This window comes from Lupinus angustifolius, chromosome LG08, assembly GCF_001865875.1.
Source record: "Lupinus angustifolius cultivar Tanjil chromosome LG08, LupAngTanjil_v1.0, whole genome shotgun sequence".
NCBI lineage: Eukaryota > Viridiplantae > Streptophyta > Magnoliopsida > Fabales > Fabaceae > Lupinus > Lupinus angustifolius.
This window is the reverse complement of record NC_032016.1, coordinates 8,229,494-8,243,517: the sequence shown is the minus strand read 5'-3', so window position 1 is coordinate 8,243,517 and position 14,024 is coordinate 8,229,494. Positions and strand designations below refer to the sequence as shown.

General features: G+C 29.9%; 3 protein-coding genes and 1 non-coding gene across 5 annotated transcripts; 1 reads left to right on the top strand and 3 right to left on the bottom strand.

Moving 5' to 3' along the window:
- LOC109354486 (glutathione S-transferase DHAR2-like) lies at positions 1,306-3,171 on the bottom strand. Its single transcript, XM_019597022.1, has 6 exons — positions 3,037-3,171; positions 2,861-2,951; positions 2,619-2,762; positions 2,109-2,226; positions 1,885-2,025; positions 1,306-1,535 (listed from the first exon to the last, which is right to left on the bottom strand). Exons 1-6 carry the CDS (start codon positions 3,092-3,094, stop codon positions 1,449-1,451), a joined length of 639 nt encoding a protein of 212 aa, XP_019452567.1. The 5' UTR covers positions 3,095-3,171; the 3' UTR covers positions 1,306-1,448.
- Positions 6,939-7,010, top strand: TRNAD-GUC. Its single transcript has one exon. It is a non-coding gene; the product is annotated as a tRNA-Asp (tRNA).
- LOC109353681 (dirigent protein 24) lies at positions 7,726-8,980 on the bottom strand. The gene has a single exon (XM_019596033.1). The coding sequence runs from the start codon at positions 8,920-8,922 to the stop codon at positions 7,816-7,818; it is 1,107 nt and encodes a 368-aa protein (XP_019451578.1). The 5' UTR covers positions 8,923-8,980; the 3' UTR covers positions 7,726-7,815.
- On the bottom strand, positions 10,111-13,882 carry LOC109354605 (caffeoylshikimate esterase). Of its 2 annotated transcripts, none has more exons than XM_019597216.1 (8): positions 13,743-13,882; positions 13,614-13,643; positions 13,343-13,469; positions 12,975-13,121; positions 12,583-12,713; positions 11,153-11,290; positions 10,712-10,810; positions 10,111-10,605 (listed from the first exon to the last, which is right to left on the bottom strand). In XM_019597216.1, the coding sequence occupies exons 1-8, from the start codon at positions 13,743-13,745 to the stop codon at positions 10,318-10,320; spliced, it is 963 nt and encodes a 320-aa protein (XP_019452761.1). In that variant the 5' UTR covers positions 13,746-13,882; the 3' UTR covers positions 10,111-10,317. The 2 variants fall into 2 exon arrangements, with proteins under 2 accessions (XP_019452761.1, XP_019452762.1); XM_019597217.1 differs by having other exon boundaries at positions 13,614-13,644; positions 13,746-13,882.

The window sequence follows — 14,024 nt, the reverse complement described above, 5'->3', positions numbered from 1 at the left end:
CATCTTATATCTAAATAGTAAAAGTATCATATTATATTATTTAATTCTTTTTATTTTTCATATATTTTTCTCCCACGTACCCACTAACCCTTAGATGTGTATAACTTGTCAATTGGGTTTCAAGTACAACGGGTTAAATCATAATATATACATTTAACTATATATATTCTCATTACATTTATGATATTTCTTGACATTGGATGGATTTATGACTTCTCCAAATCTAGAAGTTTAATTATCCATAAAAATGACGGTGATTAAAGAAATAGGAAGTAATAAAAACAGGAGAAATATTATAATCACACCTTCAATTATTAAATTATCTTATGGTAACAGATGAATTCCAACCAATAATAAAGAAGAGTGTAATATATATGTAATGATAATATAAATATTTATACACAATATTATTCATTTCTATTATTTTATTTAAAAGTCAACAATGATTAAAATAAATAATGAATGATATATTAACAATGTAAAAATCTCTTATACTATCAATGTATATATCATTTTCTTAATAAAGAATGTTGAAGAAAAAAATGTAATATTTTATAGTATCAGTGTAAAAATCTACATTGTCAATGTATATATCTTTATGTTGTTGTTGCATAACTCATATTCATATTTAATCATCATTTATTTTTAAATATAAGTAATACAAATGAATGATAAATAATATTAATTGTGTAAATCTTTTGACTGACAACACATAAATATTAAACTCTTTGTTTATCAAAAAAAAGTTCATATACTAAATATCAAACCCCTAATATCATACTTTACAAAGTCAGTTATTCGAATATTACACAAGTCTTGTTGGTTTTTCACTTGTTTTACTCAATACCATTATTGAAAATGTACCACGGCAGAGAAAAACAGTGATTAATTAATTACAGTGACTTTTATTTTTAGTATGAGGAAATGAGGTTCTTGTAATACTCTAGCAAGTTGGGCGATAATAATAAAGTCTGCACAGTGTACTGTTGAATTTAATAAGTTGTTACCCTTCCGTGAATAAAGACTTATTATTTCAAACAGTATCTCAAATCATGTATCATACCAATGACATAACATATCAATATAAAAATTTATTAATTTTTTAATTTTTGTTTCAATATTATTAATATGAGACATGGTTTAAAATAACATATCTTTATGCCATGCATTTAGTGTTAACATTAAATCCATGAATAGGTTTAATTACACTCTTTGTCCTATTACATTATGGTTAGGTTGAGATTAGTTAAGTTTTGGGTTTGACAGTAATAACACAACTACCAGTGACAACTAATAGCTGCAATGTTGCATCAGAAATAAACACACCAAGAAACCACATTTATTTGATACGGGAACAACCCTCTTGAACATGATACATGGTTCAACCATAGTACTTATTAGATGTTCATAAACTTTAAAACTTAGAGCCACTCATAACTAGAACCACTTCATGGATTAACCTTGTGTTCCCATCCAGCAATAACATGTTCCTTTGCTGACTTAGTTTTCTCAAATGATTCTCTGGAAAAGAGCAACTGCAACATAACACAATTATCCATCAACTACTATAATGTAGTGAAGAAATATTGAACACATAATGCAAATAGAATGTGGACCCCTCCAAGTTGATGGAAATATACATAAAGATGCATGTGGAAATAGTCATCATGTCAAAAGCTAGAATAGCAGAGGATAATAACTTTGATTACTTATTCAGGGATTGCTTATAAATTATCAATACTTTTGTCATCTATTCTTTTCACAAACTTTATCTTGACTAAGTATATATTAAACTATCAATATTTTCATCATTCTGAAGCAACACAACAGAAGCACTTGGCATGATACCAATCAAAAAACCATGACTTATTATTAACTACATACCTTGACATAGTTGTGGACATGAGCTAAACTTTCAGGAATAGTCCAATTCTTGAAGTGACCGAGTGCTGTGACTAGATGGTAAAATTTTGGTGCCAAACCCAAGTCAACAACAGTGACCTTCTCCCCAGCAACATAAGGACCCTAACCAAAACTCTAGCATATTAGCATAGCTATTAAGAGAAACTAAACAATAAAACTTTAAAGAAAGGTTTTTTTTTATATACATGGGCCTTAAGATGATCATCCAAAGCTTTCAATTCAACAAGCAGTGCTTGTTCTGTTCCATCATTTGGGTCCTTACTTTTCACAAAACTCACAAAAGTCCCAAATATGTTGCTTCCCCTGCAAGTGTAAAGATAATGTACAGCCAAATTCAGCAATGTTTGATGAAGAAAAACTCTTCAATTGAAATCATACCTTCTTAACAATTAGAATAAAACATAAAAACATCTTCTGAAAAGAATATTATATACCAAATATAAATGGATCATAAAAAATAAAAACAAAAACATATTCTAATGTTAAGTCAACTTACAAAACACTCTTACTATTACAAAATCAAAAACAAAAAAGATTCTGCATATGTTAAGTCAACAGGGTCACCTTTTCATGTTAAGTCAACAATCAATATAACAGAATTAAGTCAATTCTCCATAGTCCCAGATAGAAAATATATATATATAAAAATAAACTTTGAAAGATAAGAATAAAATAAAAGGGTGAAAGGTAGATACACAGAGGCCAATTGAGGAGGAGTGAAAAGAGAAGGATCTGGGTATTTTTCCTCAAGAATCTTAACAATAACATCAGAATCAGGAACCCATTTGTCATCATACTTAAGCACTGGCACCTTCCCTTCAGGATTCACTTTCAAAAACCTAACCCCAGAAGAAGAAAAAGCAAACTTGTTATGAACCCAAAATGCCCAATGCAAAAGAAAAGTTAGAAGAAAAAACTCAGAATAAGAATATAATACCATTGGGGTTTGTTGCTGATATCAATGAGATGGGTAATGTATGAGATTTTCTTCTCCTCCAAAGTTAACAGCACTTTTTGTGAGAATGGACCTGAAAACCAAAACCAAGTTATAAAAGAAGAAGAAGAAGAAGAAGAATAAGCATTGTAGAAAGGGTAAAAGAAGAAGGAAGGTACAGTCTCCAAGAACGTTAGGAGCATCAACTGCAGCTTTCACAGCAACCTCTAGAGCCATTTGGGAAGTGATGAAGATGATGAAATGTGCTGTGCTGATGAGTTCTTATTATAGTACTCGTAGATTTACTTAGTTGCTTTATTTTTACTTTAAAACTATGCTTGTTATGTAACTTTCTTTTTCATTTATGGTAGGGATGAAATTTGGTTAAGATGTTTTTTATAATTTATTATAATTCTTTGTTCAATAAGAATAATTGATAAACATCATTTTTATTCTTATTTGATTTGTAACCTATTTCACAATCTGCCCACATTTTTACCACAAATATAGCAAAATACTAAAAATAATTACTTATTTATTAATTAATAAATTAAAAATTGTAATAATTTATTATAAATATTAGAAATTAATTATAAATAAAAATATATAATTTTGTTTTCGGCATACATGTACTCAATAGAATTTTTGTTTATGGAATATAAGTTGGGGTTTTTCGTTTTTTTTTTAATTTTTGTTTTTGGCAAATTTTAATTTTTTTTAATAATTTTGGATTATTTGACGTTTATGGATATTTTGATGTTTTTGGATATGGTTGTGTTTGTATTTATTCATGAATTGTGTATTTTTATTATTTTTCTCCCCTCAACAATGAATATTCTTATTTAACCACTTGTGTTCTTATTTAAGAACAAAACATAAAGAATAAGAATACCACAAAACACAAAGAATGAGAATACCACAATAGAAAACAAAATAAAAATATTTTATTCTGGTAAGAACAACCTTCAAAATAACCATTATAGATGCTCTTATAGTACATTGGAACCATCATTTATGTCTTTTTTTTCTTCTTCAAAACTCCATATATGAGATGTCATTTTCTTGGGATTATGGCACACTTTTTTGGGTATTTGTTTATGGAAGGAATAGTATTTCAGAACCTTGATTTGGTTCTTTTTATAGCCACGATTTTTTCCTGTGCGGTGGCGAGTTAGAATGAGGATTTATTGTTCTAAAATATATTTTAAATTATATCCTACACAAACTAATTACAATAAAATAAAAACATAAAAGTAACAAATATTAAATATTATTTTTTTAATTGATATAAAATGTTATTATTATTTTGTATGGGTAAGGACCAGGTTTGGAACATGATAGCTTTAATCCACCAGTTATGTCCAATTATAAAGTGAAATCTGATCTGTAGTTTAACTTTTTGTTCAGATAGTTGATGGTAGTTACACAATCCCATTTCTTAAGTAATCACTTTAATTAGGATTTTGAATACTTTAAGAAATCACATTAAGAAACAAATAATAACCATTAAATGTCACTTTACACTATCAATTTTTTTAACCTCTTCTCAAAGCCATGTTGCCCCAACATGGGCCGATCAATAGCAAAAAAATTGTTTCGAAATGAGATTAAAATTAAGAGAAAAAAATGTATGTATTCATAATGTTTAAATTTTATATACTGTGATTTCGTAAATTTACACTCTAAAGTTTAAGTTTTAAACTAATTAAGGGTAACATATAGTGTAGAATAGTAGAAGAAAATATCTGATGTTAGTAAACATAAATAGATAAAATCATATGACAATCAATTAAGAGGGAGGTGATAAAAAAAGAAGCATATTCCACCAGATATTTTGCACCGAAAACTTCCAAAATATTCTGAAGCATGGACACTAGAAGTTAAAAACACTTACACAAGATATTCTTTTATGATTATAGTATAAAAAGTAAATTATACTGACACCCGATAAGTTTTAGTGAAATTACACAAATCATCCATCACTTTTCTACACCTACACAAACCCCCTAATTTTTATACTTTCGTTACACTGACCACCATTGCATGAGAAATAAGTGTGATTTTTTGAACAAAACATGGTATATTATGGAGACAAGTCCAAATAATATATGAGTCGATATATCTGTATTATTTTTGGTTCATTACGGATATAGTATAAAAGCGATTTAAACAATATCTTTTTAGAAATGTTGATGCATTTTGTAACAAAAAATAATAAAGATACATTGATTTGTATATTATTTGGATCTTTTTCTCATAATATATCATGTTTTGTTTAACTTAATTGCATTTATCACAATTTTTGTTTAAAAGATGATATTTATTTCTCATGCAATGATGATCAGTGTAATGAAAGTATAAAAACTAAGAAAGATTTGTGTAGGTGCAAAAAAATAAGAAGTATTTTGTGTAATTTCACTAAAACTCAATGAGTGTACTCTATTATAAAGGTCACCGTTATCAAACTGAAAAAACGTGGCAAATAAAGATCATCACATTAGGAAATATACAGTGTATAGTGTATGTAACATGCACTATTTGTCTACAACCTAATATTTATTTTTTTATTATAATTGACTCTTGAAAAAGAAAATATTACAAATAAATGATACATATAGTAATTATGTATAAATTTTTACATTGATATTATACTCTAATAATATTATATCTATTCTAGTTGTCATGGAATGATAAAAACATGATGAAATAGGTAGAGGGGTGAGAATATTATTTTTGGCACTACTAATAGTATTCTCCCACTTTTTTGATAAGGAATTAATCCTTTCAGGATTCATAGCTACATCTCTCAACAAACATCATTTCCAAGAATCGAATCCTCGACTTTAGAGGATGAAAATATATGAATAAAATTAGATGTTATATTGTTTTGATATATGAGACATTGATGGGCTAAAATTAGGATTAAATGTGAGGATATGAGGCCTCTTCATTTATAACTCATTTCATCATATCTATACAGTTCCATTATTCACCATTCATTAGGCTGAAATTATTAAATATCTTATCATGTTGTGAGCCATGGTCCCAGCCCCTCTTTTACATAGGAGTACATCTGCTGTCTCATACTTTGTGTTACTCTATGTATTTATGATTGGTCAGAAAAATACTTAATAATTAAATTTTAACTTAAATATATTTTTTCTGACCAATCACAACTCATGGCACATAGAGTGTCACAAAGTGTGAGACAACATATGTGTACCCATTTACATGACCTCCGCTCACAATTGCATCATTTTTTATAAATAAAAAAAAAGGATGACACGTGTAATCGCATTTGACACAAACAGACCAAACGACATTAGGTTTCTGGAATATATATATATAGATATATTAAGTATACACTTATTTTTATATTTAATGTAAGAGTATTAAATGTATGTAATGATGGTGTAAATATGTATACATAATCAGTGTATTATCTATCATTCATTTGATTTTTTTTTTTAAAAGTCAATGATGGTTGAAAATAAATAGTGGATGATGCAGTGACAATATAAAAAACTCTTACATTATATATATTTTTTCCTCTTATGTAATATATATGTATCTAAATATTTATACATAGTTAATATATCATTCACTGTCTCATCTTTAAAAATGAGATAACCAAAAAATATGACCACTATATAAAAAATACGCCTTTAATGGATTTATTAACATATGATTTGTGATGCAAGCTAGAAAATTCCTTTTAAACATAGCAATGTTACCTTTATATCTAACATACTCTTTTAAAAAAACTAGGGTCATTATATAGACCACTTATAGTTGTTAAAGTGGAGTAAAATGTTAATATTTTTCACCTTATTCATGCACACAATTGTATTCTCACCATTTAAAAATTAGATTAAATTTGTTGTTGCAAACTTCCTTAAGAAAAACTCTAGAATGTTAACATTTTCTTATTAAACAATTTTTTTCACATAGTTTAATTGAAACCAAAATGTGATTTTTCCTTTGCTGATAAAACTACAGTTTATGGCCAAACTTCATTGGTGTCCTTCTACCAGAAAGACAAAATATGAAATATCATATTCGTTTCACTTTTATCAATCAAGTCGTTGTAGTATAGTGGTAAGTATTCCCGCCTGTCACGCGGGTGACCCGGGTTCGATCCCCGGCAACGGCGTAACTTTTTTATTACTTCATTTTTTTTAAATTTTGGGTCATATCCTTCGTTGGGTTCAGAGCAGCCCAATAAGCCCAAATCAAAAGAAGCTGAAAACAGTAAAATTTATTACGGCATGCTTTTTACCAATTACCGTTCTTATCGTTTTTTTCTTCTTCAATTTTTACTGATCAAGCATTGATCCAAATTATTTCTCCATGAGCATCACGTGATGCTCTTTCTTCTTTTTTTATGTTTGTGTTTTGCTTTTTTAACGAATTTGAAAAATATCATTTCTCCATGAGAAATTGTTTGATAGAGAATGATATAACTATAATGATATATAATGTTGAGGCTTGATATATTTAAATGGACTTCGAACCCAGTGTTAAGGATGGAATATTATTGTTAGTTTCTTTTTTTTATTTTGATTGTACTTATGATGTATTATATGGATTTTGTTGCATGAGTTTTGTAATAGATCAGAAATTCTCTGCCCTAAAAATCCTATCTCTTTCTCCTATTTCTATCTAATAAACTTATACTGAGTAATATAATTTTGTTTTTTATAATTTATTATCTAATTGAATAATATATTTTAATTGATTTGGGAAGATATCCAATTTCCATTCTTTCTAGTGAATTATATACCTTATTTTATGTTCTGTGCATTGGTTTGTTGGATGTAACTATAATTTTTCATTAATAAAATTTTTACTTATAAGAAAAAGCTTCATAGTAAGATTCTCAAGTTTTTTCACCATACACAAATCCAAACATCACAATGTGAAAGCCAATGACAAGAACACTAGACACTGCATACTATTCACTGAGTGAGGAAGACATTGAAATGCAGAATGGTGTCTACTCCATCTGTGGTGTGTTGATCCTCCTGCAAAAGGGTATCAAGTGCAGCATATCCTCTTGCATTCTCATACTTACCTGTCCCACCAATCACTGCAACCTCAGATTCATGTGATGCAGTTCTATGAACCCCAAACAAGCTTATGGTATCTTCCACAACATGATCATGATGTTCACCATCAGCACCATGCAGCAACACTGTTACCACAATGCTTTGGCTACTACCATCTAATGAGCTAGCCAAGTAGAACCCTTGTGCTCTTCCAATAACAGCAGAACCTAGCTCATGCCCTTCAGTTAACTGGTCATCAATCACTGTCACTGATCCAAACATGAGCTTTTGAATTGTAAACCCTGCTGGAAGGTTACCTGCTGATACAAATGGTTGGTTGTTTCCACCTGTGACAACATTGCCCGTGCCTCTATTTTGGAACACTGTGGAGGATTGAGAGCCTCCAAGTCCTACAAGGTTTGGGAGGTTGTTGTTTGTGATGATGCCGTTGAGTTTAGGGTTTACTAGTGGGATTCCTCCAGTGATTGGGAAGAGGTTGTTGTTAAGCGTGGAGAATGGTAAGCCTGTAAGATCAGTGTTTGCTACTATTCCTGCAACCACTCTTGCTGATGGGTGAGACCCTCCAAGGATATCATGCATGAAGAAGGACAGTGATGGTTCCTTTCCCACTATAACTGGTGTTTCATTAGGGTTAGTAGTGGTTGGGACTTCAGCTTCTGGTTGTGGCTGATTTTGAACTTCAGCTGGGGCAATTGGTTCTGGTTCTGGTGGGTCAACAACATTGGCTTCTTCATCAATGTTGGTGTCGGTTGGTGTTTGGCCACTTGGCAAAGTGGTTGTAGGGGATACCTGGGGTGTGGCAATAGGACCTGTTGTTGTGACTGTTGGAATGGCTGATGCTAGTGGTTGTGGTAGATTATTGTCAATGACTTGTGGTTGTTGCTCCACTTCATCTAGGATTCTGGCAGAGTTGGCAATCAAGAAGGTTGTGGTAAGGAATAAGAGGTAGATAGTGGCTTTGATAGTGCTAGAATTGAGGAGAAAAACATTGGTCATTTTACACACAAATCTTGGTTTTTGTTGTGTTAGAGAGGAAAATGTTGTTGTTGATGATTCTGATTTCTGGTTGTATATATATATATATATATATGGTATATACAAACGTAGGTGGGAGTCTCTAACCAATCCTCAAGAAGTGGAGTTGATACTATAAAGTGGTTGGATGTTCTTTCCACTAGGGTTGTGCTTTTGTTGAAACAACTCTACAGTAGTATTGTCCGAAGGTCACAGTGTAGAAGATAGTTTGCCCTTAGCAAGGTCACTAACAAAGGGTACAAAACTTGTGGTTCCATTTTTTTTTTATCGGTAATGGTTAGTATGTTAGTATTTTGTTGTGGTTGAGATTTCACTCTCAACCTCCTACATCCTACCATCAACCACCCTTATAACTCTCATTTTCTATTGATGGTGGAATCGAACTCACAACGTCCCACTCCATTCCTTACGACCACCTTATGATTCCCTGCTTGTACTTCCATTTAATATGTGAAGCAGTGATTTCTTGCATGAAGGAGGACTATTCTGTATTTTTTGGAATGAAATATGTAAGGCCTAAGTTAGCAATTTATTTTGTAATTAATCTAAATTTAATTTTATCACTATGCTAGTGGATGTGATATTACTGAGTTTTATTTTAACAAAATTTATTCATACGATAATGAGATGTTTGGTTGTTAAATATCCACTCCAAATAAATGATAGCGCTGAAAATTTGGCCTTTCCCTTTATGGAAAAGTAGATTCTGTTGACCCAACAGTTTTTCAAAATCTAACGCAACATTAGTGTACCTATCAAAGCAAGTTGAAATAACTATTTTCTTGTACCACCAACGTTATGGATGAAAGATATGTTTGTGAAAAAATATCACGTATTGAAAAACCATTCATAATTGGGGTTTGTTATTGAATTTGTCCTAAGTGTCTTCTCAACTGATGTTAATTGGATTCACTATGAGATAATGTTGATAATAGTTTAACATACTCTCCTATACCAAGAGTTGAAAGTGCTTATAAAAAAAAGAAATTAAATGTAATGTGATGAAATTTTACCTTTAAATGTAAAATATTTTGGTATGGGGATGATTTTTTTTCTGTTGATAACTAGATTTTACAATTCACCTTATATATACTCCAATTTTTAATAATACAGTAACCATAAGTCCAAGAAGAAAAAATGGAGCCGAAATAGATCCAAAGCAAGAGTAAGTTTATTAATTAACCTCAAAAGAGAGAAATTGACTTGAAATTATATCTTTTGAACTTGTAGCCTTAGCTGAATCCATGACACACTAGAGATCAAATAACCACAACATTTTTCTAATAGCTCTATTCAAACCTTACCATATAATAATGCACATTGGCCTTTATGGTAAAAAAAATAAAAATCAAAGGGCTAAATATCCTGTTTAGAGTCTCTTACTATATCTTCATTTTGTTCTTTTTGCTCTCTCTCTATTCTTGTATTTCCATATTGAGATTTATCATCTAGCCACTTTGTAATATCTGAGAATACAATGTTCAAATTTTCTGATGGCTCTCCATACAATAGACCATGCCACATTCCAGGGTATAGTTTTATTGTCTTGTCTGAACTAGAGGCCACTTCATATAGTTCATTGCTAACTGATTTATCTGTCACTTTATCTTCTTCACCATGTAGAACTAGAAATGGTAGTGAAACCTAACCAATGTACAAAAGGGTCACCATTTTTGCATTAAACTCATTGAGTGTCATCAACTTTAAGGGTTTAGCATTGAAGAGATTGTGTTAAAAATGTGACATATACCTCACTTAAGCTTTGCTCAATTTCTGTGCTAACCCTTAGAAGTTCAAAGGCTGTTTTCAAGCGAGGCTTTCCTTTGTAGCAATATGGGTTAGCTCTAATCTTCAATACATCAAGAATAATATTATCATCTATTACAAATGAAAAGAAAATGTATCCATCCGAAAATGTATGAATTCTATATTGTCATTGTATTATTTAATATTCATTTTTAATTGTCATTGACTCTTCAAAAAAGTAATACAAATAAACGATGATAATTATGTATTAAATGTATATAAATCTTTATGCAGATGATACATAGATATTAAGCTCATTACAAATTAGGTGAGAATGAAGTGCAGGTATCTGTCACCATGCATGTATTGAGTATGAAGTTAGAGTGATCTAGAACCTAATTTAAATTATGAATGAATAGTTTTGGATTAAAAATTGTGTAGATACCTGTTCTCTGATTTCAGGGACTTTAAAAGCAAGATCAATGATATCTTGTGTTGGAACTATTCTCCATTTAGGAATCATTTTGCTAAGTGCACTCAATATACCAATCATCACAATATTTGGTCTCATTTCATCTGCAATCTACACAATATTTCATTTATTATAATTACAATTTGAGATTGCTTTCATGTGAATGCAACAAAGTCAACAAATAGTAAATGTAAGGTTTGGTTCAAAAGTAATCATAAGTAATCATTGATTATAAAAAAGTAGACTTTAATCAAGCTAATCACACACCAACTGCAGAAAAAACATTAATCTATAATTTTGAGGTCACTTTCTTAAGGCAAGGTCTTCTACATGTGATGGGACAACTATTGCAACGGTTTAGATTATGTACCACAAAATAAAGGTAAGATTCCTTCTAGATATCAAGGATTAGTGATAGCCAAAATGTCAAATAATGATATTCTGGACCGGTTCATTGAATATAATTATGTTCCATCAACCAATCAATTGAATTATATAATACATAAAAGTATATCATGAGAATGATATTTGTTGGGAGAAACAATTATACACCCAAGAAGAATTAGGTCATTATCAATAAAGGTTAGAGAATATATTTGAATCTAAATTAAGGGTACGTTTAAAAAAGTTTTCTAATCTTTGAACTATTTTATATTTTATATAGTAATAACTAAATTAATTAAACTTTAACAAATTGTAGTAACTCTAAAAGCAAAAATAATTCGATTTCTTGAGATATAATTTCCTATTCTACATGGTAAAAGAAAATAGAGTAAAATTTTGGTGGAAACGATTTAATAAAAACAGGTTTTGATGCTCTATTACAATTTATTAGAGATTTCTGAATTAATGTTATTAACATATAAGCACAAAATTGAATTACTAGAAATAACGCTTCTCCTTTTTTATAGGACATGGATATTTTTTGTTAGCATAAGAAGCAAGGACGTAATCTCTGAAACCATAACAAGTAAAATGAAAAATCTACGTCAACGTCCACATAATTGATTAGATTCGTTTTTTTCTTAATACGCCAAATGTACCTAACATATTGGAATAACTAGATAGTAAAATGAAAAACATTGAACAATAAGGTAAAGGTTCTAATATGTAGAAACATTGTAAGTGTTTTTTGTATGTTAATTATCATTTACTTTTAAACAAAAGTAATATAAATAGTAGGAAAATTTTACACTGTTAATGCATAGACGTTAAACTGTAAGATAAATGCAGGAGAAACAATGGAGTGAGTATTTTGTTTTTTATGATAGAAGACTAACTATAGTAGAAACTGAATGATAAGTAATGTGTGATGCAAATATTATACATGTTTTGGAATACATTTATCTAACAATTATTATAGAGCATAACAACAACCACAAAAATGGTAAAAGAAAACGAACCTTGCACATTGGTGCAACCAAAATTGCCCCATCCCAGTATTCTGGCTTTTTCCTATGCAATAAGAGAGCCACAGCTCCACCCATGGATTCCCCTAACAAGTACCTCATCTTTTTCTTATTCTCTTCCTTTTCTATATATAAAAAATTAAATTATTTAAGCATAAATATCATTGAATGATTACTTATATCAAATACTTAAGAAAGGACAAATGTGCTACATCATGGGTTTGATAATGTGTTCAAAACCATTAAAGAATACAAAAAAAGTTAATGGCATGTAACAAATTCAAATAATGACATATAAAGGTGACAAGGATATAATGACTAAAAATCGTGTATTATTCATATCTCGGACCAATGAAAACATTGTTAATGAGAAGAGAGAAACTGACCAGAAATGGTGGTAAAGTAGTGGGAACAATCGTTGATGACATCATCAAAGTTATTAACAAGACCTTGAAGACCTTCTGATTTTCCATGACCTTCATAGTCCAAACCAAACACTGCAAAACCTGCTTTTGCAAGCCTTCTTGCTGTACCTACATGATTTCCAATAATATTCATAATTTCATATCAAATCCCATATCATAAATGACCATAAATATATATATATATATATCAAGGTTTTTAATTTGACTCCAAAAATATAATTGAGGCAATACCATGTGATTATAATAAACGTATTGTGACAATAACCCAAGTTATATACTTTATGTGTGAATATATAAATTCTGGAGAAGAGGGAAATTAAATTAATTACTGTTCATGGTGATGCTGCATTCCATGGCATAGCCATGGCAGATGAACACTAAAGCTTTTGGAGCTTCATTCTGTGGAAGCCACCGGCTTGCAAAAAGCTTAAAGCCTCTAGAATTCGTTATGAATTCCTGCAAAAATATATACACAATTTGTTATCATTCATATGAATAAGAACATTAAGATTCTATCAGTTTCTTTCCATTAATCTTTGGTTATGAATTTAAGCAAAAGTCTCATAGAGAATGATTGATAATGGTGTGAAATATATATACCTCTTCATATTTGATCTCAGTTTCAATGGCCTGAAAATCAGAAAGCAAAAATAAAACTAAGTATAAAATAGGATTAGGATTTAAGAAATGGATAATTGTACACACATAAAGAGAGAGGGAGAGAGAAACCATATATGTGAAGAATTGTTGATGTTGCTCCTAAACTTTTGCAGGGTCTACTTTTTTTCCTTTGTTATTCTATGGTAGCAGATGAAAAATATGATTTATATAAATAGAGAGAGAGAGTCTTTGAATGAGTGTGAAGATATTAGTGCATCAAAATTAGGAAATCAAGTTTGGGATAAGATAGAATGTCATTACCTTCTCTAATTATAGACTACACTAGAAGAGAAAATAAGAATAATATTTTGTCTCAATTGTCAATAAAAATATGTTAAGTTAATTAAAAAA